The sequence below is a fragment of the Phasianus colchicus genome, chromosome 14 (assembly GCF_987193195.1).
Source record: "Phasianus colchicus chromosome 14, bPhaCol1.hap1.1, whole genome shotgun sequence".
NCBI lineage: Eukaryota > Metazoa > Chordata > Aves > Galliformes > Phasianidae > Phasianus > Phasianus colchicus.
The window spans coordinates 17878371-17903938 of record NC_143449.1 but is presented as its reverse complement, the minus strand read 5'-3'; the positions used below and the strand labels follow the sequence as shown (position 1 = coordinate 17903938).

Below are 25568 nucleotides of genomic sequence, written 5' to 3'. Positions count from 1 at the left end.
AACAAAACTTATGACCTGCTTTGGGTTACATGGAGCAAATGCCACAATTAACAGTGCAAGCATGAAGAGATTGATCAGCCTTTGCTTTTCATCACTGCAACACACTGAAGGGAGGTAACATCTGCTCTGCTTTACTGCAGTTAGCCTTCTAAGAATAAGGATTTACCTCAGCCTCTATCTCTGCTTGACGCTTCTCCAGGAGTTTGGCCACAACCATTGCCCTGTGGCGTCCAGAGCGTTTATAGCTGACAGCCCATTCACACAGCAAGGCCACCACTGCATCATCATCTGGGGAGATCTGGTGAGATGGAAGAACTACTATGAGAACGCGAGTCAGAAAGAAAAGGTGGGTAGCCCAAAGGCCTTAGGCAGGATGGCACAGAGAACCCAGCTTTTGGTAGAGCATAGCTCGAAGTTTGCTATATTCCTGCCTTCCTAGCAGGGGCACAGATATCAAGGTAGAGCCTTCTTGCTTTGTCTCTGTTTGACTCCACTTTGCAGCATAGGGTAAGCCACACTCTTTAGCAATACTGCAGACTGGCTTTGCTTCAGAAAATCAGCTCTTTCAGCAGCATATCTACAAAGTGTGAATCTTAGGCACACAGTGAAATGCAGTTTTTCAAGAGCATTATATTGAATATGCAAACTACCAGCCCTGCAGCTCACTTCCAGGAACCAATGCAGTGAACAACATAAATAGGTCACTCTCTTCAATTAGCTTTATGGACTGTCTCAGACTCATGCGCATTTGTTAGCATACAATTAGACTAGCACACAGTCCCACACTGTCACTTCAGGACCTCCCCAATTTAAGGCTGCACAAAATTGTTTTCAACAGGGACTGCACCTCTTGGCCATAGGCCATCACCTAGTCAGCTCTCAACAGATGCAGGACAGTAACTATGAAATATAATAACAAGAACACAGCCAATTCCAAGACAGGGCCCAGCACCAAAGTCCCAAGGTACCTCATGACTGTCCTTGGTTGGACCCAACCCAAATATTCTGTTATATAAGGAATCCAAAGAGTTGCTGAAGTCAGATCTTTCAAAGCTGTGACTGTCCAGAACTTCTAAAGTGTGCAAGACACGGCCAATAGTGAAACCTGGAAGGGAAAAGAGAAAAAAAAAAAAATCACGTTTCCCAACTGCTACAAGAGTCTCTTCAGTAGAACAGTTTGAGAGCTCGCTGCTCAGGAGATTGCCTAAAAAAAGCTGTACCAGTCAAGAAAGGATCTATCTAGCTTAGTATCATGTCTCTCAGAGGCCAACAGCAGATGTTAGGGGAAAGCATCAGAACGTGGCATACATAACAAACTACAATCCTCTGGTACAAATTCCCAGCTTCCAGTAACAGATACTCCTGCTATGCTCAGGGAAACTGACCCATGCAAGATTCTGCATTGAAAAAGATCTATTTGGTTCTTTTCACGGCTGACATTGAATACCAATGCCAGCACATGGGAAAAATAAAGAAAATAATCAGACATGAAGCTTATAAGAATAACCCATAGAACAGGGGAGAAAAACTTTAACCTACAGCAAGTTACCTGCTGTAGTTTCCTGGCACTTGTCAAAGGACCAACGAACCTCCACAGCTTGGCCACGTTCTTTTATCTGCTGCTCAATTTCACGGAGCTTTGCACGAACCTAGAAGCACCAGACTTGTGTAAACATTCAAGAGGGCATCTTAGAAGTCCTGTGTAGAAGGTTATCATAAAACAAAGAAGGTAACAGTAGCTCTACTTGAGATTAGATTTTGTCCAGTTTCCAAGGACAGCATCTTGCTTACAGCAGAATGGGAGCAGTTAGTTCCCCTAGGAGTGAGACAGCACCTCTGGTTGTGCTCATCACACAACAGGAAAACAAAACCCCGAAAGAGCTACAATACAGCTATTATCCTGGACCACCAGATCTCCCTTTTCTGATAACTACTCACCTGCTGTGTAAAGGCTGAATTCCCTCCTGGCATGGGCAAGTTGGATGGGGCAATAGGCAGGTGGTCCAATGGAGAGCCAGTCTTTATCCTGCTATCAGTCAACGAGTAATGCCACACAAGGGCACTTGGGCAACACAAAATTATACTCTGCAACAAATAGACAACTTAGTATCATTGAGCAAATCAAGGGTAAAATACTCAAAGTTAAATTACTCTCTGCAGAATCACATCCTTATCCTATTTCCCAGGTATGCACCACGTTTCATTTACTATTTTTCAGTTTTCGATGGGGTTTTTTTTGGTGGTGGTTATTTGCAGCTTTGAATGAAAAACTCTTCAAGTTAAAGACTGAGAATAGAAAGGAAAAGACTAATATTTTTGCTGTATTTAATGTCTTGAACTAGGCACGCTTAAAAAGCCAGAGTGGAGTTCCAGGTTATTCAAAAGCATCAACTCTTTACTGCAGATCTCTCTGCTGCTCCTGAACAGATTATTTTCTTACAATTCACGCTGTCAACACACAGGCCAACTCTCCTGGCCCAAGAGCAGCATTTACATTGCTGATTTACAATCCTCATCAAGCACCAAGAGTGAGAAGAAAATTGAGTCAATAAACCTAAATTCATTACACTGTATTATTTAGTAATTATGATTCTGACTATAGTAACAATACTCTTGTACTGTTTTCATTCTTTTATCATCTTGTACAGACACCCACACAAATGAAACTTCACTGAATGACTTTTAGGATACAGTCCTAAAGCTTCTGGCTCATGAGAAGCCAGGCATTCAGATGAACAATGAAGGCTGCTACAAACACTCAAAGCAAAGAATCCATTAACTTCCTGAGACATGTGAGCAGAAGGTAATATCATACACTGTTAGAAATGCATGTTTCCAGCTTGACTTTACCCAGCTCCAGCTTCTAACTATTAGATTTTACTCTGCCTTAGCCTCATTTACTATCTGCAGATCATTCCTCAGATAAGCTCACGATACCTAGTAAATATAATCCAACCACAATTAAGGATTTGGAAATTGAACTTTTTAAGCAGGTTCTGTACAGACTTTAAATCAGCCAAATCTCTGAGGTGTATACATACTCACATGTTTTCCCTACAGTGAGCTTCCAAACACAGGACTTTTATATTTGAAAAGCAACGTTTTACCATACAGAAACTAGAACAGTAACGTTTTAAATTGAAAGCGACTAAGAAAGGCTTAGCAGAAATACAAAGGGGTTATTTATAACCCACGCCTTGCTCTCTAGACTCTTACAGAAGGAATCTTACTTCTAGTCAGCTAGGAATTTTCTTTCTATCCTCTTTGTGAGCTGGCTGGCTGCTTCTTGATCCTGTCAGGGCTCCCTGAGCTCAGTTTTTCTGTTGAGCTGCAGGTTCCCAAGCTCTGCGCTCTCTTCCATTCCACCTCCTGCTCCATCCTGCACTCTCTGGAAGCTTCTCTGCTTTAACATGCTCCTTTGCTCCCTTGGAAGGGGACAATCTCCAGTGCTTGCATAGGGATCCACCTGACCATGCAATTCCCCTCGAAGGAGAAAAACACAAACATGAACAACTACACTGAACAGAACTCACCTATCTCCCTCTGACACAAAGTACACCATTACACAACAGTATTTGCCCTTCAAACATAACTACCATTGAGATTCAGCAACCTTGCCCTTTTACCATGAGGCGAGGCTTAATTCCAAGTATAAAGACCAGGAGTTCAGAGCCATGCCTTTTTGTAGTCAGCTGTCACACTTCTGAGAGTGTGGTCTGGCTCAACAGTTAAAGTTTTTCCCTATAACAAGGTGGGAGAGTTGGTCTTCTGTGTTGTTTTGTTTGTTTGTTTGTTTTGGTTGACATTTTTTGTTTTGGTGGTTTAAAATAAAATTGCCAAGTGCTGCTCTTCATTTCTGGCACAACTTCATTTCCTAGCTGACAACTTGTTAATGGCACACACAACAGTAGGAAAAACATCCTTTTTTCTCTTACTCTCTTTTCTGCAAAGCATTCTCAGCCATTTGAGGCACACGTAAACAGAGGAAAAGGCTCTGTTCTTCTTACACAAGTCAGTCAAGGGCATCGCTGCTGCACTAAAGTCTGGTACTAACGCTCTGTAACACATCAGCAAATACCTGCCCTTTGACAACTCACGGTTTGAAGCTTCTACCCTCAGGAATTTACTTGCTCTGGCTGTAATGATTTCCTCCTGTGATGGCATACAGTATGAACTGTTCCTGCTGACCTTGCTGTCATCAGCTACTACTCAGACCTACCTGGAGGATGCAGCTGAGCCCATACACCACTGGTCGGTGTTGGGGACACAGCAGTAAGTCACTAAAAGGGCTGGGAGGAGGATTCCCTGCAGCAGGCTGAGGGGTGGGAGTTGAAGGAAGAGTATTCCCTGTCTGCGTAGACAGGATGTGGGGTGGGTGCCCACCAGCACCATCCAGCTGCATAGCAAGCCTGCGAGTGCAGAAGTAGGCCAGACGTCTGGACAGGTAGGCAGACTGCACAAACTCTCCAGAGTACTGTAGGAAAGAGCAAGGTAAGAAAGTCCTCATTACAAGCAAAACAGGAGAAATCCTTGACTCTCCCAGAATCACAGAATGGCCAGGGTTGGAAGGGACCTCAAGGATCACGAATCTCCAACCCCCCTGCCACATGCAGGGCCACCAACCTCCTCATTTAATACTAGACCAGGTGGCCCTAGGCCCCATCCAATCTGGCCTTGAACACCTCTAGGGATGGGGCATCCACAATCTCTCTAGGCAACTGTCCCAGCACCTCATCACTCTCATAGTAAAGAACTTCCCCCTGACATCCAACCTAAATCTTCTCTCCCTCAACTTAAAACCGTTTCCTCTTGTCCTGCTACAGAATCACAGAATGGCCAGGGTTGGAAGGGACCTCAAGGATCATGAATCTAACCCTCCCAAAATTGTATACGGAACAGTATTGCTCTGTAGTGGTGCCAAGAGTCCAACTATCACAGGTATGACACGGGCAGGGATTACCAGACTTAATGAAGGGAAACAGTGCAGGAGAAAAAAAAACAGAAAAAAAAGCAGGATTAAAAAGAAGTCCTTGCATTAGCTAAGAAGGACACTCCCTAGTATTTACAGTAAAAAACAGCTTATCAACCCTTAGTCAGGAGGGTACTGACAACAGACAGATCCGTGCTCTCCTGAAGCGGTGTATGTTTCTCACCCGCAGCAGCAGGGGTAGGAGCATTTTCAGAAATTCATCCTCTCCTGATCGTATCTTCTCAAAGCACTCAAGCACCCACGTCAGGAATTCATGCCGGTCCAGCATGCCATCCTGCACAAAGACAGAGGCAGAGCAAATGGACAAAAGATGAAGCTACACTCACCAAGGTATCACAGAGTGGCAGCAGCTGCTTGCCTACTGATACGAGAAGTAACTGTAGAGATTTGCACAATTCGGTATTGCTTTTTTCTATTACTGAACTCTAAACTACATTAACCCATAAAGGTCTATTCATAGAAAGAGAACTTTCTGACAAAATAAATCACTCTGCATATGCTCTCTAGTCCTTTCTGCTCACACATGCAGCCTCCTCCACAGCCCCTCACCTGGAACATGAACATTGCTAGTTTCTCATTGTAGTCCCACTGCTTCAAAGCTTGTTCCACCTCCTGGGGCATTGGTCCAGCTGGTGACCCACAGCTTTGCCCTGGGAGCTGCCTGTAGAACTCTGCGATTTTCTGCAGCTGCTCCGACAGGTATTTGGTGATGATCTGTGTCCACTCTGGAGAAATGAAACAGGTTAGCAATGAGTGCAGTAGTAAACAGAAGGAAAAGAACCAAGGAACAGGCCGGAGTCCAGGTGGGAATCCAGAGGGGTTCCTCTCATATGAAAACAGTGAAAGACAAAGAAAGAAAAGCGTCACATACTATCCTTGCTTCTGGACAGGGGGCAACAGTGAGAAAGGGGCAACCACAGAATAAGAATGCAAGAAAAAAGATCTGAGTTTGGGAGGTGGGGTAGGAATTCACTTTGTACAAGAAAAGATGTGAAGACCCATTTCTCAACATCTGTTATTGAGAATCAGCAAGCAGACAAAAGATGCTTTCCAGTACAGAGCAGCATTAGGCCAGACTGTCTGAGCATCCTCACCTGCCAGACAGCAGAAACACTTCAGCTCTGACTCATTTTTAATCTATTTCAGATACAAGTGCAAACCTACAATCACCTTTTTTTTTTTTTTAATATTAAGTATTTTTACCAAAACCTAAATATAGAAGAGAGAAACTTGGTGCACAAAATGACAGTGTGATTAGAATCTTCCATGACAATGCAGATGATAAAAATAAACAAACAAAACAAAATATACAACAACTTGAAAAAAGAAGACTTAAAGGGTCAGCAGCTGGACAAATGAATAGGACAATGAATGGAATCAATATATCCAACAAAGCAATGAGCATTCAAGCAGCCCATGTAATTTCTATACCAAAGATAAGCAAGAAAGAAAATGATAAACCAGTTGCTAGTATTACTGCTTTTCAGGGGAGTTTGGGTAGGTCCAGTAGTGACAGCTGTAAGAACCAGAAAACAGGGGAGCCCTCCTACACTGCAGCAATCTGGAGCAGGCCAGAATGCAAAGATGTTAGGTGTGGGATCCAGCAAGGCTTAATGAAACTGGAAACGCAAACGGGGAATAATATACTGTCATCTGTTGGGAAATGTACTCACCCACCTGAAAAGATAATCAATTGTAATTAAGTGATAACATTTGCAGTCTTTGTAGGGTAAGAAAAGAGGTTATGCAGCAAAGGAGCACAGCAGAACTTATGAGGGAGTTTAGAGGAAGAAGGAGGAGAAAGATGAAGTAGGCTTTAAGGAGGCATTTCTTGCTGCTAAAACTTATTTTTCAAGAGTACTTTCCCAGGTGAGCTCTGTTTTAGACAGTTTTGCACAATAAAACACCAGGATTTATCAGCAGGAAATGAATTGATGTCAATTTCCAGGCTACCTCCTACCATTCAAGAGCAGGCTGTGCAGGAAACACCTGGAATGGAAAACCCAGAGCTCCACACGAAGTGCTTACCGATGAAGGGATCGATGACGTGCCGCTTCTTCACCTTGGTTTCTGTGATGGCAGCATAATAGGCACAAGTCATTTTGATGAGCCAGGCTGCTCTCATTACTGGAACAGTGTATTTTGCCAAATAGCCGAAGACCTCCTCCTTCTTGCTAAAGATGGGTACCTGTAACAGAACAGAGGGGGGGAAATCACAACCACGGATGTAGACAGGAACCACTCCAGTTCAACCCTGCACACTGCAGGGATTGCCATCTGTGCAGGGGAAAAACACACTGTGCTGCTCTGCATCTTGAGGGAATTCACCTTTGGTCAGAAAGCAACAGCACTAGGGCTGCATTTCAGTATAAACAAAGACAAACCAAAACGCAAGAAGACAGAAAACATAACTACATCACTGTAAATCCTTGCTGTGAATCCTGCAAAAAGCTTTAAGGATCTCCTGCAGAAATGATGTAAACAACTACAAAAGATACAGGGTAGGGACTGAGTCAGAAGCACAAGCATTTGCTGTATAAGGACAGACTGAAGGGAGGACTCTTCGTTTTGTAAGCAAAATGAAATGGTTACGAAAGGCTTGTAATATCACAAGTGGTCAATTCTCACAAGAAGACAGTGAGAAACAGGGAATCGAATAGCACAGTAGGAAGGAATTCAATAACCCAAGATTGAAAATTCAAGATTTTGGAGAATGTCAATGAAATCACCAAACTGTGGATTTATAAAGCAGGAATTGATAACACATCATAGAAAGAAGTCCAGCAGTGGAGCTCACTTTCGTGGGATGCTATGGAGAGCAGAAGCATGCATGTGTTCAGAGTTCTGAGACACAATCAAAGAGCACAGACACACTGGGTAGGTATTTCAAGTTCCCTAAACTACCAACTGTTGAATTGCTAACTCCGTGTTTCTTACATTCTTCCCAATTATTCTCCACTGCCTCAAAGACACAGACTGCTTGGCTACAGCTGCAGCTGTTTTTGTGCCTACATCCATAAAAACCAAAGGAGTGCAATGCAGGAAACTGGGAGAGACCTCCAAAGTCTTACATTTTCACAATGACCTCAGGACATCAACAGCCAACACAAAAAAAAAGATTTAAGTTTATTAAGAAACAGACTGTGGGGAAATCCAGTGATTTTATTTTCCCAAGACTGACTCAGAATTCAGGCAGGCTCCAGCTGCTACACTGTGTGCTCTGCCACTATTTTGCAACTGCAAATTATGTTTTTCCACAACACAAAGTAGACTCCTAGGCTCTTGTTTATAGGCTCACCCTGAAAGACAGTCAGCTCTCTTTGTTGTCAGGCCTTAGGAAATGGCAGAGCAGGACCCTTCCTCTCCATTTTACAGAATTCAGGGCAGCCAAGGCAATACCTAGCCTTAGGTTCCACAGACCAGGAACACTTCATGGTCTGCTCTCAGCCAGGCTAACACACATACTCCCCCCTCAGCTTAAAAACAGAAACAAACATCACTGCAATACAAATCTGGGAAATCACTCAGCTGACTATTTGCAGTAATTCTCACTATGATTTTTGAGAACTTGGAAACCCCTCCTCATCTAAACAACAGACCAAAGGCAACAGCAGCAGCTCTTCTGAAAAAGATCACAGCTTTAAGGTGAATCAGTCACACCACACGAGCCAAGAGACAGCTGAACCCAACCTCCAAATAACAAAGGACCAGTTCTTTGAGTGAGGAGACCACAAGCAGTGCTATATACCCTGGGGATGCTCTTTAAGCAGAACACTTCAAGAGATTTAGAAAAACTCTTCCAAATAACAATCAAATACTTCAACAGCAAGCATAGAGCCAGTGCTCTACCCTCACAAGCAGCCTCTCCTGTAATGTACCTTCTTGGCGAGGTGAGTGAGGGGCTTTGTTCCAGCCAGATCTGTGAACCAGTTGTTTATGGCACTCTGTGAACGTGCTGTCACCAGCCAGAAGTTGTCCTTCTGATTCACCTGGGGTTTTCTTCTTCCTGTGTCAGGCAGTGTATTGCACCGCAGCTTTTCTGCAATAATACTGCTGAAATTTGAACTGATCTGGAGCAAGAAAGGAAAGAAAAAAAAAAAAGGATAAATTGTATTTTGTAGCTCAATGATCTTCTCAACGTGCTTATGATTCCACCCGTTCTTCCAACCAGAAGCCTCATTGGTTACAAACTTCTGAAACACAAAAAAGCCGTTAATAATTTCCTTTGTTATAACAAGAAGAATGCTTCATACAATCATCAAGGCTGGAAAAGATCTCTCAGATCCCCAAACCCAACCCCAACCTACCCCATCATGCCCATCCCCACGTCCCTCAGTGCCACACGCGCACCATAATGGAGCACTTCCAGGGATGCTGACCCCACCATGCCCTGGGCAGCTGCGCTGTGATCACTGCTCTCTTTTGCAGAAGGAACTTTCCCTAATATCTGTCCTTGCTAGCTGACAGAGAAACAGCACCCAGGTCAGAGAAAGGCAGATGAGAGCTACAAAGCCTTTTTTCCCCACTTGTTAGCAGACAGTTCACAGAATCACAAAATGGCCAGGGTTGGAAGGGACCTCAAGGATCACAAATCTCCAACCCCCTTGCCACATGCAGGGCCACCAATCTTCTCATTTAATACCAGACCAGGCTGCCTAGGGCCCCATCCAATCTGGCCTTGAATACCTCCAGGGATGGACGGGGCATCTACAACCTCTCTGGGCAGCTGTTCCAGCACCTCACCACTCTCTCTGTAAAGAATTTCCTCCTGACGTCTAACATAAATCTCCCCTCCCTCAACTTCCAACCATTTCCCCTCATCCTGCAGTTATCAACCCTTTCAAAGAGTTGATTCCCCTCCTGTTTGCAGGCTCCCTTTAGGTACTGAAAGGCTGCAGTGAGGTCACCCCGCAGCCTTCTTTTCTCCAGGCTGAACAAGCCCAGCTCCCTCAGCCTGTCATCACAGGGGGGGGTGCTCCAGTCCCCTGATCATCTTTGTGGCCCTCCTCTGGACCCTCTCCAACAGCTCCCTGTCTTTTTTGGTTTTTTGCCTTTTTTGTCCCTGTCAATTACTGTAAGAAATGCCGGATGCCAAGGCTGTCAGGACCAAGACAGGCGTGTGACACTTCCCACCGTCACAGCTGCTGCCCCAAACCAAGAGGTCACGGCAGCAGCTCAGCAGATCAGCTCCCCGGTACCCCCTGTAAGGCGGGCGGGACAGTTAACGCCTGGATTTCGGGAGCACGGAGCAGAAGGCCGTTATGCAACCCCACATTTCCATCCCCAGATGCCTCAGGAACCTTCGCATCTCCTCTCCCACGGCAATGACGCCACCAAACCCAGGCCGAAGAAGTTTCTTGCCGCCGCTCCCGCAGCGCCGCGTTGCAGGGCAGCGCTCCCAGACGCCGACACAACGCGGGCCGGTCGGAGCCCCGTCCCAGCACAGCCCCGGGGGCTCGCTCTCACCTTGGCCGGGTTGAAATTGACGTTCTTGGCGCTGCCGTGCTCGTCCCCGGAGACGGCGGGCTGGTTGTTGAAGCCCTGCTTCACGTTCAGGGCCGTCAGCTCATCCTGCGGGGGAAGGAACGAAGGGCGCTCAGCGCCCGGCCGCAGGGCTGACAGCGCCCGGCCCCGACCCCCGGCCCGGCCCCGAGGGGCTGCCCCGCCCCGCGGCCTCCCCCCCCCCGCACCTCCTTCTGCTTGGGGTCCTGCGGGTACACGTCGGGCGGGCCGAGGCGCGGCCGTTTGAGCGGGCGGTGCTCGTAGCTGAGGACGCCGAAGGCCGCCATACCGGGCGGGCAGGGCCGGCCGGGCCGCGACAAGGAACGCCGGGCCGCCCGACGATGCGCCTGCGCCGCCCCGACGGCAGGCGGAAAGAGGCGAGCGCCGCCGAAGAGTCCCGAAGCCGAGCCGAGGAAAGGCGAAGAATGCCGAAAGGAAGAACGCGAGCCTGCGCCGAACGGAGGGCGGAAAGGGACGAAGATGGCCGAGATGCGCCGGCGCCCCCTGGCGGAAACGCAGGGATCACGTGACCGCGTTGCGACCCCCACCACCCCCCGTTCCTCTCCCCGAGGCTCCCCGTGCTCCGAATGGCCCCGAACGCACGGCGGCTCTCCCGGCAGCGTTCCCTCCCTTCAGTGCCCTCAGCTGCCCTCCAGCCATCGAATGATGGCGTCACCAAGGATGCAGAAGACCTACATGATCATCCAGCTCACCTACCACCAATAGTTCTCACTAAACCACGTCCCTCAGCACAACGGCTAAACCTCCTCAGCCCCATCGCTGCCCATATGGCCACGGAGCAGCCCAAGCAGCCCCTCCATGGCTGCGTCCCCACCTCCGCCCCCCGGGACAGCCCCCAGGGTCGGGCTGTGGGCAGGGGACCTGCTCCTGTGAAGCAGCACCATTGGGGCGAGGGGTAGGAAGAACCGCAGGGCCCTCGTGGGGCAAAGCGTGGGGCCTGGAGCCGTGGAGCTCAGCAGGAAGGGCGGTGCGGCCCCGTCAGGGTGGGTGTTGCTGTGGTTCAGGAAGTGGTGGTGGTGCGGAAGCTGTGAGCCATGCAAGGTGGGCTGCACACTAAGCATCGCACCATGGCAGTGCCCGGGGCTTCGCTCGTGCCCATCCTTCTTTTGGGGCTAGGCATCCGCCTGGCCGCTGCCCACAGCCCCGCAGGTAAGGGGGAATGGCTGCGGTGCCCTATGGGTGGTGGGGATGGGGGAAATTGCTGCGCGGTGATGGTGGCTGAGGATGGGATGTGGGGCCGTGTGGGCCTGTGTGACTCCAGTGGTGCGTAGCCGTGCTCCTGGCTCAGTGCTGCTGCACTGCTGCTGTTGCTGGCTCTGAGAGTGCCCACCCTCCATGTGGGTATGGATGGGCCCTGTGAGTTCAGGCTTGGGGCTCTCAGCCCTGCAGCTGTGGTACTGGCCGTTGGGCAGCCTCGTGGCTGAGCATCCGGCTGTGATGAAAGCCCTTTGGATGCCGGGGGGCTGCAGGAGGCCCGGGTGAAGGTTTGGATCAGCCCCGTGCGTCATCCAGGCTGAGCTGCGGTCAGCAGATCTGCGTGGCCTCCATTTGCATTGCTGCGGTGTCAGCAATGCGCACGTATTCAGGGGACGGGGGTGGATGGCTCCTCTGTGCCCGCTGTTATCTGCTGGAAACTCACTTCTTGTCTGTTGATCACGTACCCAGTTTCCATCCCAAAGCGGCGCTCATTTGCTCAGCTCCACCATTTGCTTTGCGTTAGAAAATGGTAAACACTCATTTCCTTTGGCAAAGCAGCTGAGCGCAGCATCCTGCCATAACCACAGCCCTGAGCTGTGGGCTCCTCAGGGTGGGCTCTGGAAGTTGAGCTGGGCTGTCCAGGGGTCACCGAGGTGCTCCAGAACTGTGGAGATGTGGCACTGAGAGATGTGGCGATGGGCATGGTGGGGTGGGGTGGGGTTGAAACTTGGGGATCTGAGAAGTCTTTTCCAACCTGAATGATTCCAGGAGTGGAGTGCATCCTGTTCAATGAAGAGTACATGACCTGCACATGGGGCAGCGGGCAGACACTGACAGCCAACTACTCCCTCTATTACTGGTGAGTGCCTGGGGCTGGAGGTTCCACCTGCAGCCTCATGGGGATGGGAAGCATCGGGATGGCTCTGGGAGGAGTGTGCAAGGTCCAAGCAGCCCTGTGACTGCCGTGTGCAGGTATGAGAACAGGTCGCCCGTGGCAGAGTGCAAGCAGTACCTGTGGGAGCGCGGTGTGCGCACTGGCTGCCGCTTCGAGCAGAGTGAGATCATCCAGTTCCAGCCCTTCCACGTCCGCGTCAATGCCAGCCAGGATGGCCGCATCCTGGAGATCCCCAGCAATCGCATGGAGCTGCAGAACCTCGGTACGTGGTGGCGTGGGGACAGCCATGGTCCTCAGGACAGCGGGGCCACCAGGCTGTGAGGACAGCGCTCACCGGGCACCTCCTGTGCTTTGCAGTGAAACCAGAGGCGCCTGTGAACCTGACCATCCGCAACATGAGCAGCAACCAGCTGCAGCTCACCTGGAGCTCGCCCTACCCCAAGGCGCACTGCCTGGAGCACGTCGTCAAGTACAAGAGCAACAAGGACACCAGCTGGATGGTGACAGCCCCCACACCGCGCCTGCCCCTGGCCACGCGGCGCTGGCACTCACTGCCCACCACTCCTCTCTCTGCAGAAGCAGGAGGTGAAAGGAGACATCTTCTCCTTCCCCAGCGTGGACTATGAGAAATTCTACACCTTCTACGTGCGCAGCAAGATCAACAACTATTGTGGCAGCACCCAGCTGTGGAGTGAGTGGAGTGTGCCTGTCTTCTGGGGCAGCAACACCACCAGCAAGGGTAGGAGCAGTCCTGAGCCCCCAGGGTCCCCACGGCATCCCCACACTGTCCTCACAGTGTCCCCCTGGCTTTTTGCAGGTATGGCAGAGGAGCAGCTGCAGTGGTTCTGGATCCACACGGTGCTGATCCCCATCGCCTCCTGCCTGCTGCTGCTGGTCCTGGTGGTGCTGCTGGTGCGCATGGAAAGGTGGGTGCATGGCTGTGCGGTGCAGGGCAGTGTGAGGCAGCCCCTCTGACACCTCTCTGCTCCCATGCAGGGTGTGGGTGATCATCATGCCCCGAATCCCCAACCCCAACAAGAACTTCGACGATCTCTTCATCACCCACAATGGTGACTTCCAGGTAAGGTGGCTGCCCTGGCTCACCACACCACCCAGCTGGTGGCAGCTCCTGATCCCTCTCACCCCGCTCTGTCCCTCAAGGAATGGGTCGGAGTCCCTAAAGATGTGGTGGAGAGTTTCAAGCCCAACTACAGTGAGAGCATCTGTCATGTGAGCGAGCTGCCCTACGAGCCCCTCCAAGACAGCATCCACCCGCCAGGGGTGCCTGGCCCCCAGGAGCACGGCCCCTACAAGAACAGCTACGTGGGAGCATGATGCTGGCACTCTTCCCCCAAAACATGCTGCTCCCTGCTCCTACCATGCCAAGTGCCCAGGGAACTCCAGCCCTTCTCCTCACCATGGCCGTGCTGACAGTCTGGTAGCAATGAATGGGAAGGGCAGCAGGCGTCGGTGAAGCAGGCAAGAGCCATCAGCCAGAGGTAAAGAGCACCAAGAGACATGCAAAATACTGAGAGCCACCCTGAAGGAACAAGCCACAGTATCATCCCAGCTGCAATTGTACACTGGGAATGCACAAACCTGGGCATGCATAAGCCTGGGCATGCACAAGCCTGGCCACTTGCTTGTTTGAGCTGTGGGTTTCCAACTCGCAGCTTCCAACTGCAATAAAGCTTTGCTGCGCTTTGGTCTTGGCTAGTCTCATTTTGGGTTGGATGTTAGGAAAACATTGTTCTCTGAAAGAGCAGTCAGGCAGTGGAACGGGCTGGGGACAGGGGGACAAAAAGATGTAGTCATGGTTGTGTCCCTGGGGGTGTTCCAGAGTTATCAAGAGGTGGTACTGAAGGACATGGTTGGTGGGCATGTTGGGAGTGAGCTGAAGGATTCCTAGAGGTCTTTTCCAGCCTGAATGATTCTGTGATTCTATGATTTTGGGAAGAATGGGGAAACTCCAGAACGCCAATCCCCAGAACCCCCCTCCTGCTTCACAAACGCTGTGGGGCAACACAAGGCCCCACATTCCCATCCCCACAGCGGCAGCATGTTCATCTGCATCACCCACAATGGTAAGTCCCCCACAGCCACAGGCTCAGTCCATGCCACCCCATTGGTGCTCAGGGTCCCCTTGGCCACCATTGTTTCCCTGCAGACAACCAGAGCTTCCTGGCCAACACCGACTGCCCCGTGCTGCTGCTGCTGTCTCACCTGCGCAGCAAAGTGGGGGTTCCCCCCAACGGTGAGCACAGGGGGCAGCGGGTGGGCCCACTGGGGTGGGATGTTGTGCCCACACACCGTGGCTTTTGCAGAGGCCATCGACCTGTGTGACAAGCAGGGCAGCCCCAAGATGCTCTTCCAGGTGAAGACCATGGAGGACAGGGCCAGTGACTTCCTCCCGGCACGCAGAACCTACTATGTCTGTAGGGTTGAGTTTGGTGCTCCTGGTATGTGCAGGGTCTCATGGTCCCCATGGGCACCACAGTGGGGACAGGAGGCATAATGGTGCATCCCTGCAGGCACTGCGCAGGAGCAGACAGCACAGACCTTTGTGCCCATCCTGAAGAACCCCAGCGTGGCGTTGACCGGTGGGTGCAGGGATGGGAATGCATGGGGTGGTGTTCCCAGTCTGGGGCTTCTGCAGAAACCCCCAGTCCCATTTCTGGTGCAGAGGCGTTGCGTCTGCATGGGCAGCACCCGCATCGGAAGCCGCTCCGTTCCCCGAAGACACTGGAGGGCAAGAAGGGACCAAGCACTGAGATGCTGTCCACTGCTGCCCGCACTCAGGGAGCGGTACGGGGCGGTCGGTGGGATCGCATGGCACTGGGGACCACGCCTGGGTACAGGGACACCACCAGCCATGGGTCCAATGTGACCGGGGGCCCTTCCCACTTCCAGCACCATGGACTGAGGGAGCTGCCCCTCCCACCTCACACCTGCTGTCCCCATGCCACATCAACCCCAAGCCCCACCTTGGTTCTCCACCAGTGCTTCTCTCCATGCCACCGTCCCCATCCCACTCCGTGTGTTTGGAGCACCATCCCTGGCCAACTTCGTGGCCACATCCTTATGTCCCACTTTCCCCCTCTCCTGCCTGTGGCCCTCATCCTCTGACAGCCCCATTCCCACAGTCCCCATTCCCTGCCATCCTGTGCCCATATCCTTGTGACCTGCTGCCCCCATTCCCATGGCCAAGTCCTCATGCCCCTTGTCCCCATTCCCTTGCCATCCCATGCCCACATCCTTGTGCCCCACCGCCCCCATCCCCTTCCACACTCACACCCCATTCTCTGCCACCTCCATGTCCACACCCTCCTGTCCCATTGTCCCCATTCCCAGAGCCACATCCCCGTGCCTCCTTCCCTCTACTGCTCACACCCCAGCGTCCCACCGTCCCCATCCTCATGCCCCTCACCCCACACCGTCCCTTACGCAGGGCAAGGCAGCAGGGAGAGGCGCATCCCGACCCCGGGAGGAGCAGCACGGTTCCCCCCGCAAGACCACAACGGCCTCGGGGGGGCGGCAGCAACCGCGGCCGCGCTGAGGCCCAATAAAGCCGCGCTCCGCACTCAAGCCGAGGTCGTGCCACGTGGCTTCGGGTCCGACCCACCCCCACCCCGCGGCGCCCCCCAGCGGTGGGGCATCCCAAGCCGAACCGCTGCCCTGTGGGCGTGGCCTCGGCGCAGGACGGACGGGTAACTTTCCACCCCTGCCCACATGGCGCTACCGCGCTTCCGCCCCCTCTGGCTCCGCCCCGAGATGGAGCTTGGGGGCGTGGCTCCATCATGGCCCGCCCCCCGGGGAAGGCGATTGGAGGAGGCGGAGCAGAGGCCACGCCTCCTCCCGGTCCGGGCTGCAGCGGTGCCCGGCTCGGCAGTGCCGGCGGCCGGGACTGGACGGGGCGGGCGGGGCTGGACTGGACGGGACGGGTCGGAGCGGAGCGGAGCGGGCGGGGCAGTGCCGGCAGCGGGCAGAGAGCATCGGCACGGCGGCGCTCGGCGCGGGCTCACCATGATCGTGTGTCCCCAGAGCGTGGAGCACCCCCGAGGAAGCCGGTGCCAGCGGCTGCCGGGGCAGGTAGGATCCGCCCCGCCGCTACCGGAGCCCCCACCGGACCCCGCGCTCGACTGTGCCCCGGTCCTGCCCGCAGCACCGGCCCTGCCCGTAGCTCGGCCGCCGCCCCTTCCCGGGCCGGGCCATGCTCGCCGCCCGCCGCCGGGGCTCGGGGCCGGCTCTGTCCCGCAGCGGGGCCCGGTGCCGGTGCCGGTATCGGTGCGGCGGCGCCGTCCCCTTTGTGCGGGATGCGGGAGGCGCCGTGCCTCCATCACTGCCAATCAAAGTTGTTTTTCTCTCTCCGCCTGCACTGCCCGCGCTGCGCACCGGGGGCGCTGCCGCCGCCGCTGCTCGCACAATGGGGCCCCGGTTACCGGCAGCCCGCACCGGGCACCGGCATTGCCCTCGAGCCCGAGACAGCGGGACGGGGGCTGCGGGAGGGCCGGCGTCACCGGCGGGGCCGCAGGGAGCCGGGAGCAGCCTCGGGGAGGGGTCGGGGGGAGCCCCGCGGCGGGGTCCTGTGCATCAGGAGTGGGGGAGGAGGCGGGTCCCGGCCCCGACGGCTGCCGTCGAGGGGCAGCGGCTGGAACTGGGCTCTGGGATGCCCGGAGGGGGGTCGGGAAGGGCTGGGGACGGTGAGGTGTGGCGGCACTTGGATGTGAGCAGTGAGGCCCTGGGGATGCTGGGACAGCCCCAGTGCTGGGGGGATGTGGGTGGGAGAGACTGTCAGGGTGGTGGGGCTGGACGGCAGCTCTGTCCCCATGGCCCACGCGTGGGTGTGGGGCTGCTCTTGGTCCTTCTGCACCCGGAGAGAAGAAGCCATCACGCCTGGTGGCCCTGGCACCAAGCTGGGGAGCTCCATGCACAGCCAGGGCAGCTCGCTTCCAGCTTTGCCCTTGGGACACAGAAGCTGGAGTTCCTCATCCCCTTTTGTTTTTCCTTTTTTTTGCCCTCCTTTGCCCTCAAATCAAAACCAAAGCTCCAAACCAAAGTGGCACCTGAGCAAAGCACTGACACCTGAGCGACTGCATTTGTCACCAGCAATGGTAGAAAATAGCTACGGCCGCATCCCGCGCTGCTCCTCCACGGGTGTGATGGACTGCAGCTAACCAGGCCTGATGCGGCAGTGATGGGCACCCGGGCTGGGCTCCGAGGGCATCCCCTCTCTGGCTGCACAGGGACCCCCTGATCCCCTCCTGTGCTCCCACAGGTGGTGAAGATGTCCGGCGGTGAGCCTGAGCGCCCTCAGTTCCTCTTTGTGAAGGCTCTGGCGAGCCGGGGCCGGCTGGAGGCAGTGACCCAGCAGATGGGCTACCACCCGCGCTACCTCGACAGCTTCCTGAAGATGCAGCACTACCTGCTGCACATGGACGGCCCGCTGCCCTTCGACTGCCGCCACTACATCGCCATCATGGTGAGCCCATCCCGGCGGCTTTGGGATTGCTCTGCAGAAGCCAACTGGTGGGGGCGAGGCGGCTGCTCCCCATAGGGCTGACGTTTGGTTCTTGCAGGCGGCTGCGCGACACCACTGCCGGTACCTGGTGAACCTCCACGTGCTGCAGTTCCTGCGGGCGGGGGGGGATCCCCAGTGGCTGCGCGGTCTCGATTTCATCCCCCCCAAACTGCGCAACCTCAATGAGATCAACAAGATCCTGGCGCACAGGCCCTGGCTCATCACCAAGGAGCACATCGAGGTAGCGGGGATGCGCGGGTTGGGTGCGGATGGGGTGCCCACACTCTGCCTGCCCTCCGTGCATCGCTGTCCCGTCTGTCCTGCAGAAGCTGCTGAAGATCAGTGAGTGGAGCTGGTCGCTGGCAGAGCTGGTGCACGCTGTCGTCCTGCTGGCGCACTGCCATGCGCTTGCCAGCTTCGTTTTCGGCTGCGGTTGTGAGCAGGAGGAGGGGCCGGGGGGCAGGGGCTCGCTGAAGCCCTCTCCACCTGGGAACCAGTGCTTCTGTGAGGCCGCCATGGGGAATGGCTGCGGGCAGGAGTTGCTGCGCATCAACCGCAAAAGGGTGAGCCCCTAGGGTGGGACAGCGAGGATGGGGATGGCACGGGAAGTGTCCCATCCTCACGGTGTGCCGTGCTCCTGTGCAGTCCCTGGACTCCTGCATGGAGCTGGACTCGCTGCGGGAGCGCGTTCAGAAGATCCACGTGGAGACTGAGGGCAGGGAGGAGACGAGGCCGCTGCTGCCGGACCGTGAGGAAGGTGAGGGGGTGCGGGATGGGAGCATTGGGATGGGAGCATCGCTGCCAGCAGTGCCTGGCAATGGGGCAGCACCAACTGTCTGTGGGCTCTCCCCACTCAGATACTGACGGGGAGGTCACCGGTGCCGCCAACCTCGCGTGCTATCTGCAGGACCCTGACTTTGGGTACCAGGACTTTGCGCGGCGCGACGAGGAGCAGACGCAGGTATTCAGAGTCCAGGTGAGGCTCCTGCACTCTCCTCCTGTCCAGGGAACGGGTGGGTGCTCATGGGGTGCCTACATGGCTCCAAAATGAAGAAGGGCTCTGCCCACCACGGGACACATCAGAGGGCTGGGGGGGATGGTGACTGCTTACCTGTGCCCTCGAGGACCACCACATGCCCCCTCTGGGCTGGGTGTGGGTTGGCACTGAGGTCAGAATCATTCCCAAGCTGCTTGGTGAGGGATACCGTGACTAGTGGTAGAGCAAACCCTGTGAATTCTGCCACATCCCGAGGTCTTTGGCAGCCCTTCTTCCCAGGTACATGCCTCGAACTCTTTTCTGCAGCAGCAAAAGCCTCTTGCTGTGCTCAACAGGATTACTCCTGGGAAGACCATGGCTTTTCACTGGTGAACCGGCTCTACTCTGACATCGGGCATCTCCTGGATGAGAAGTTCCGCATGGTGGATGGTCTGCAGAGCAGTGCCATGGCCAAGCGGCAGGGCTGCGAACCTTCAGTCTTCAAGCGGGGCATCTGGAACTACATCCACTGCATGTTTGGCATCAGGTAACGACAGCAACCTTGTGGTCCAGGGGAAAAAGCCAAGTCAATCCAGGTGGGAAGAGAGTGGGCTGCTCCTGCTGTGTGCCCAGATGTGTGGAGGTGTTCTTGTACACGGGCTTGGAAAAGACATAATGATGCAGATGCACAGGCTGCCCAAGGAGCTGTGGTGCACCATCCCTGGTGGTGCCTACAGCTGGGCAGAATGAGGCCCTGGGCAGCCTGAATTGGTGGGAGGCACCCAGCCCCTGGCACGGGTGGGACTAGGTGGACTTTAAGGTCCCTTCCAACCCAACTGCTCTGTGACTATGCATGGCTGCTGCAAGGTGCTGCACAGATGGGGCTTCAGTGCTCAGTGGCCAGCGTTATGTCCCTGCCCCATGGCTGTGACGTGTCCCAGGTGGACCACAGGACAGGTGTGTGGTTGGGGCCAGGTGCTGGCTGTGACTGCCCCGTGCTCCCTGCAGGTACGATGACTACGACTATGCAGAAGTGAATCATCTACTGGAGCGAATGCTGAAAGTTTACATTAAAACGGTAACCTGCTACCCAGAGAAGACAAACCCAGAAATGTTTGACAGGTTCTGGAAGCAGTTCAAGCACAGCGAAAAGGTAGGGCAGCCACTGTGCCTCTGAGAGGGGTTGAGCAAGAGCTGAGGGTTGGGATGCTCGAGGAGAAGAAACCTTTAAGCCACCAAATGAGAGCAAGGGAAAAATGGAAACAGGCTGTCTGTAAGGAGTTGGGTGTAATGTGGTGTGGCACAGGGCTACCAGCAGCATGGGGAACTGAGAGGTAGTCATCCCTTGGTGGGCAAGCCCTTGGTCGGGCTGTAACCCATAGCAGTGATGTGCTGATGCCCAGTGTGCTGGGAGCTGCACAGGTCACAGCTCTGGCAACAGCCACAGGCTGCAGGACAGGAGGGGGAAAGGGCATCTGCCCGTGCTGGAAAACCTGGTAGCGTTCTGTCCTTAATGACTCCTTAATCTGGGTGGTGCTTGCTGCATGAGCCTCTCCTGCTTCTCTCCCAGGTCCACGTGAACCTGCTCATTCTGGAGGCCAGGATGCAGGCAGAGCTGCTGTATGCACTGCAGGCCATCACCCAGTACATGGTCTCGTAGGCGGTGGGAGCTACGCTGCGGCAGGGCCGGGCAGCATCCTCTCTCCCTGGACTTGTGTGTGACCCGTTGTGCTGGGACAGACGGCGAGGGATGACTCCATTTAGTTTACTTGACTGTCTTGTTCCTTTTTTTTTTTTTTTCTTTTTTTTTTCCCTTGTGGGGCACGCTAAGTGGCCCTGTTACGTGCAATTACCAAACTGTGAGGCAAGTCCGTGCTGCTGAGATGTTGGTGTGATGCTGAAGACTTGAACCTGTCCATGGAGGACCGCCAAAGACACGGGTGGGGGGTCAGGAGGAGGCTGTGTTGGAGGGTTAGGTTTAGCAGCAGTTCCTCACCGCAGCCCTGCAGGAGCTTTGCTTCCCCTCCTGTTGACAGCCTCCATGGAGGCAACATCTTCCTTAGGAGCCAAGTGGGTGCACTGCAGTGTGCCAGGAAGGGGCTGCGCTGGGTCCCAGCCCAGCACAGGGAGGGGATGCACTTGCTCCTGTGCCCATGTCCTGCCATCCATGTCCACGTGCCAAACAAAATCCTGTGGGTCAGACTGGGTCAGTTTGGAGCCAACTCCAAACCATGAAGCTCTTGTAGGTGGGTGCCTTTGGCACTCCTTGAGCAGGGTGAGAGGGCCTCTGACAGCCTTCAGGCTCTGGAAGGTTGCACAGAGGATTTGTGGCTGTCTGCAGGGTTGTTAGTCCTGAACCCCACGCTGTTTCCCATTGGTGGAGGTTCAAGAGAAATGAGGGAGGCTTCTTGAGTTAACACAGAGCTGGCATCTTCCTCTCACAGCAACAAGGGCTGGGGTCCTTCGCCCAGCTGTTTGCTCTTAACAGCCCAGCTGAGCTAAGGGCAGCCCTAGCCATAGGCTGGGGGCTCCTGGGGCTGCCCCGGGTGAGCAGCAGCAGCCCAGCCTGCCAGGAGCTTCCTGGACCAGGGCTGCTCCATGCATGTGCACAGCCCAGAGCTGGGGGTGAGGGAACCTGGTTCCCCCTGGGCACAGGAAAGCAACTGCAGGAGGCGTTCAGGGCCCCCCATCATCAGCAGGAGTCTGAAGTGAGGGCAGCTGTGAGGTCAGCCCAGTGCACGCTGCTTCAGTCGACCTGTTTACTGCGTAAATGTACGGGGAGAAAACCTTGTGTATGGAAGCTAAAGAAAAAGCCTATTTTTGCTATAAATATATTATGTTTGACATGGAGGCGTGTTTTCTTTCTGTCTGGGGCAGGTTGTACTGGGATGGTGCTGATACCTGGATGGCTGTGCTGGGCAGGGCTGGGTGTGCTGCCCAAAGATGCTGTAACATCCCAGCTAAGCTTTGCAGTGGGGAATTCCAGCACCAGGGACTGCACCACTGGAGAAATGGTGACATCATCTATCAGAAAGGCATGCAGAACTCAAGCATCCATTAGGATGGAATATAGCAGAGCTGGGCAACTAGCTCTGCTATCCTTGGCAATGCTCAGATCAGCATAAAACCTATTAACCACTGGGAGGGAACAAACGTTCCCCTGTTCTATGTCAAATTTGGGATGAATCCTCCCTGAACGAATCAACAACTGCAAAATCCATCCTGTGCATTTTCTTTCCCCAACTGCACCAAACACTGCGTGCTTGCAGGAAGCCCCAAGAAGCATCCCAGGAGCAGGTGTGGGAGTCAGTTCCCCTGAGGATCTCCTCCTAAAACCCAATATTTGGAGATCAGCTTAAGACTTGAAGCAGGAAGCTTAAGATCCTTTTAAAAAGTTACAAGCAAGCACCGATTTCACACTTTTTCAATGATATTCTTTCCTCAGACCTTACTGAATACCAAGCTACCCCCACCTTTTTGATACAAGTATCTGACCATGAGCATCTTGTGACAGTGACATTGGAGTACACAAGGATAAGAAGCTCACTGACATCCTAATGGACAGCATCTGCTGGATGGAGCAGCAACCCCACCTCTGTGCTCCTAGAGACAGCCAGCACAGCTGCTGACACTCACAGTGGAATACAAGTCAACACTGAACATCTCTATGCAAAGTGAACAGAACCATCTGCACTCAGGTCCAGGAGGGCAAACCCTGAGCAGGTCAGCACAACTCCTGAACAGTCCTGCAGAAGTTCCAGCTGCCCAGGGTCAGCTTTAGGGCTTGGCAGCACCACTGGCACCAAAGAGATCCGCACGCTTGGGAGCACGCTGCAGCTTTCATAGGGCAGGCACACAGCTGCCCTAACAACATGGGGAAGCAAAGGAAAGAAGCTGAAGGCCAGGAAATCGATAAATAAAAAATAAACACAATAAAAATGGGCCCCCATCAGCACACCAGAACAAACCGCATGAGACAGAGTAGAGGATTACAGGTTTTTTATTTGTCAAACATTCCCCCCTAGTCTAGCACATTCTACAGTCTTGCTAGCACAGATGGTAACAAAGAGCCTGTAATGGTTCAGAAGTTACACTGCTACAGAGAGCAAACAAAAGCAGAGATTTATTATGTTAAAAAAAAATAATAATAATTCTCATGAGAAATAGGTGGAAGTGTGCAGAGGGGGATGGGGTGGGAAAGGCATCCGCTCGTGGTGCCCATCCTGTGTGCAGTGCCTGTGCTGGCAGTGCAGAAAGCTGTGCTGGAAACACCTCTTCCCCAAACCAGCCCCAGCTCTCTGAAGAAGGCTGCTTCCAGCAGAAGTGCCAGACCTCTCCAGACACTTTGGGAGCACCAGCTGTGGCCGTGCCCTCCTGCTTGGCACCACAAGGGTCCCTTTCTTGAGGGGTGATGAGCTGTAGTGATGAGTTACACAGGCTACTGAGCTTTCAGGCACCCGGAGTCACCTCCTGCTTGCTTTTCCCCATGTGAATCAGAACAAACTTTTCACCAGGCATGCAGCCGAGGCAAACCCTACGCCATCCCTGTTCAGGTTCACATCCCAAAATTGATATACACGTGTTGGTTTTTTTTGGATAATGGTCCAAACTCGCACATTATTTTGGTGACCCCGCTCTCCCCAGACACCCCCACCCACAGCACCAGACACAGGTTTCTCCCTCCTGGAGCAAGGCTAGCCCTGGAGCAGTTGAGTGTGACTATAAATAAGCACCTAAGTAAGAAAATGAACAAATCATGATCTATAGAAAAGCTTTCTAGGCATTTCCTTTGGAAAAGCTGATTAGTGCTACTTGCTTCTAGCATGAGCCTCAGTTATGAGCACAGCCAGGCTCCGGAATGCTCCCACTGCATTTGTTCCTCTCACTTAGCAGAATGATGGCACTGCTGTTTGTGAAGCAGCCCAGGCAGGTGGATGTCATGGTTTTAGACACACCAGCTATGGAAATTAAGGGCTCTAAGCAGCTTTCAATAGCCCAAACTTTGACAGGGAGCCGGTAGTAGTGAAATACACTCAAGTTATGAAGAAGTCTCAAGCAATTAGCTAAACTCAGGTGTAAATGAAAGCAGTAAGCGTGCCTCCCAGCAGGCTCCATGGGCAGAACCCTTCAGGGCCCAGAGCGTGGTGGCCTCACGCTGTGGAAGACAGCATTTGATCCTTGGATGTGAATGGAACTCAGTACGGTGAGGACAAGGAAGGTGTGCACAGCACGGCGGACGGCTTCATGCCAGGAGCCCCCCAGGCACTTGTCAGGGAGCAGCATCCCCACAGCAACGTCCCCTGCCCTCCTTCCCCACCAGGCTCAGAGCTGCTCCCCTAACCCCAGCCTGACCCCTCCTTACAGGAACAGCCCCCGTAAATCCCTGCTGCTCACTGCTGCTGACTCAGAACAACAACCCACCGAGATGCTGTGCTGCACTCAGCATCTGTCGGAAGCAAACACTTTGGGAAAGAACACAAATCCCAGGGAAGTGCTGAGTGAGACCTCTCCTCCCAGCCTTCAGCAAGCGGTGGTTTAAGAACTTTAAAGTCCTTTATATCCTATGAGGAAACATCCCAGGCTAGAAAAGCTTTATGAAGGGGAAGTTATTTGAGAAGGGGTTGGAGAACTCCCAAATTCTCTGCATCCCTGCCCTCTGTGACCGGGATCCAAACCGCCCTGCCACACATACCAACAAGCAGAGAATCCACCCGAGCCCATAACACTGCATTCATTGCTCACTGAGCATTCCTGAGCACCATCCTCAGCACCAGCACACGCTCTCCAGCTCCTTCAGCCCCTGCCAGCTGCTCTTGTGTTGAGGGGATGGAGAGCACCTGTTGCTAACAACGCCCTTCCTATTGCTTTGGGCTCTGTTTTCCTGATAAAGGCATCAGAGAGTCACCCTGAGCAGCACTGGGCGTGCTGCTATCCTGTCCTTGATACACAGCTGTGAAGCAGCAGAACCACTCCTAAGCATGGCAGTCATCAGCTCACTCTGCACATTATGGGACTTGTTTGCCCTGGGGGTCCAAGCAAACAAAGTGGTCTATTATCCACCAGAAAACCCAAATCCCACCGGATCTATTAAGTGAATGAGCATAATGGCCAGTCATTATGTGCAATATATGCCGTATGTAGCATGAGGTGTTTGTGGAAAGGCTACCTGTCGATTCGAGTAATGAACTAATTGCAGTGAGAATATGCATCCCTACTTCAAGACCTGGTATCCCAGCTTATGATCTGCCTCCTCAATGTTTTTGGTTTTGCTGCAGCGAGGTGTGGCCAGACGTGCAGATGGTGGATTATTTTTAAGTGCATTGCCATGAGGTCTGCCACAGAGACTGCCTTCAAAGCAGAGGTTATCAGACTACACAAGGGCTCTGATGGCCAAGCATGCTGAGGATAAGGCTGTTGAAGACTCAATGGTGCAGGCAGGCAGACAAACCACTCCCAGTGTTCCAATCTC

General features: G+C 53.4%; 4 protein-coding genes across 9 annotated transcripts in view; 3 read left to right on the top strand and 1 right to left on the bottom strand.

The window, feature by feature from the left end:
- Positions 1 to 10868, bottom strand: part of MED12 (mediator complex subunit 12) — a 35709-nt gene extending 24841 nt beyond the window's left edge. For 2 of the 4 annotated variants that reach the window (XM_090150399.1, XM_031594152.2), the window contains exons 1-11: positions 10681 to 10868; positions 10457 to 10561; positions 8869 to 9060; positions 7019 to 7178; positions 5540 to 5715; positions 5154 to 5264; positions 4220 to 4474; positions 1939 to 2085; positions 1550 to 1649; positions 969 to 1105; positions 167 to 298 (exon numbers count right to left, since the gene is read on the bottom strand). In XM_090150399.1, coding sequence (XP_090006525.1) covers positions 167 to 298; positions 969 to 1105; positions 1550 to 1649; positions 1939 to 2085; positions 4220 to 4474; positions 5154 to 5264; positions 5540 to 5715; positions 7019 to 7178; positions 8869 to 9060; positions 10457 to 10561; positions 10681 to 10779 — 1614 coding nt within the window. In that variant the 5' untranslated portion in view covers positions 10780 to 10868. Of the gene's footprint in view, positions 1 to 166; positions 299 to 968; positions 1106 to 1549; positions 1650 to 1938; positions 2086 to 3230; positions 4198 to 4219; positions 4475 to 5153; positions 5265 to 5539; positions 5716 to 7018; positions 7179 to 8868; positions 9061 to 10456; positions 10562 to 10680 lie in introns of those variants that run through there. The other 2 variants (XM_031594151.2, XM_090150400.1) reach the window with 2 other exon arrangements.
- Positions 10869 to 11453: 585 nt separating this feature from the next.
- Positions 11454 to 14313, top strand: IL2RG (interleukin 2 receptor subunit gamma). 2 transcript variants are annotated; one of them, XM_031594157.2, is made up of 8 exons: positions 11481 to 11662; positions 12479 to 12569; positions 12683 to 12867; positions 12963 to 13105; positions 13182 to 13344; positions 13423 to 13531; positions 13602 to 13686; positions 13767 to 14313. In XM_031594157.2, the coding sequence occupies exons 1-8, from the start codon at positions 11548 to 11550 to the stop codon at positions 13938 to 13940; spliced, it is 1065 nt and encodes a 354-aa protein (XP_031450017.1). In that variant the 5' UTR covers positions 11481 to 11547; the 3' UTR covers positions 13941 to 14313. The 2 variants fall into 2 exon arrangements, with proteins under 2 accessions (XP_031450015.1, XP_031450017.1); XM_031594155.2 differs by having other exon boundaries at positions 11454 to 11662; positions 13182 to 13531.
- A 92-nt stretch (positions 14314 to 14405) lies between these two features.
- Positions 14406 to 16254, top strand: C14HXorf65 (chromosome 14 CXorf65 homolog). 2 transcript variants are annotated; one of them, XM_031594158.2, is made up of 6 exons: positions 14406 to 14689; positions 14773 to 14859; positions 14930 to 15064; positions 15137 to 15205; positions 15289 to 15410; positions 16054 to 16241. In XM_031594158.2, exons 1-6 carry the CDS (start codon positions 14665 to 14667, stop codon positions 16159 to 16161), a joined length of 546 nt encoding a protein of 181 aa, XP_031450018.2. In that variant the 5' UTR covers positions 14406 to 14664; the 3' UTR covers positions 16162 to 16241. The 2 variants fall into 2 exon arrangements, with proteins under 2 accessions (XP_031450018.2, XP_031450019.2); XM_031594159.2 differs by lacking the exon at positions 14773 to 14859 and having other exon boundaries at positions 16054 to 16254.
- Positions 16255 to 16423: 169 nt separating this feature from the next.
- Positions 16424 to 23011, top strand: LOC116229597 (sestrin-3-like). Its single transcript, XM_031594154.2, has 9 exons — positions 16424 to 16694; positions 17881 to 18084; positions 18182 to 18364; positions 18450 to 18686; positions 18769 to 18880; positions 18981 to 19099; positions 19456 to 19646; positions 20108 to 20252; positions 20670 to 23011. The coding sequence occupies exons 1-9, from the start codon at positions 16629 to 16631 to the stop codon at positions 20757 to 20759; spliced, it is 1347 nt and encodes a 448-aa protein (XP_031450014.2). The 5' UTR covers positions 16424 to 16628; the 3' UTR covers positions 20760 to 23011.
- The last annotated feature ends 2557 nt before the right edge of the window (positions 23012 to 25568 follow it).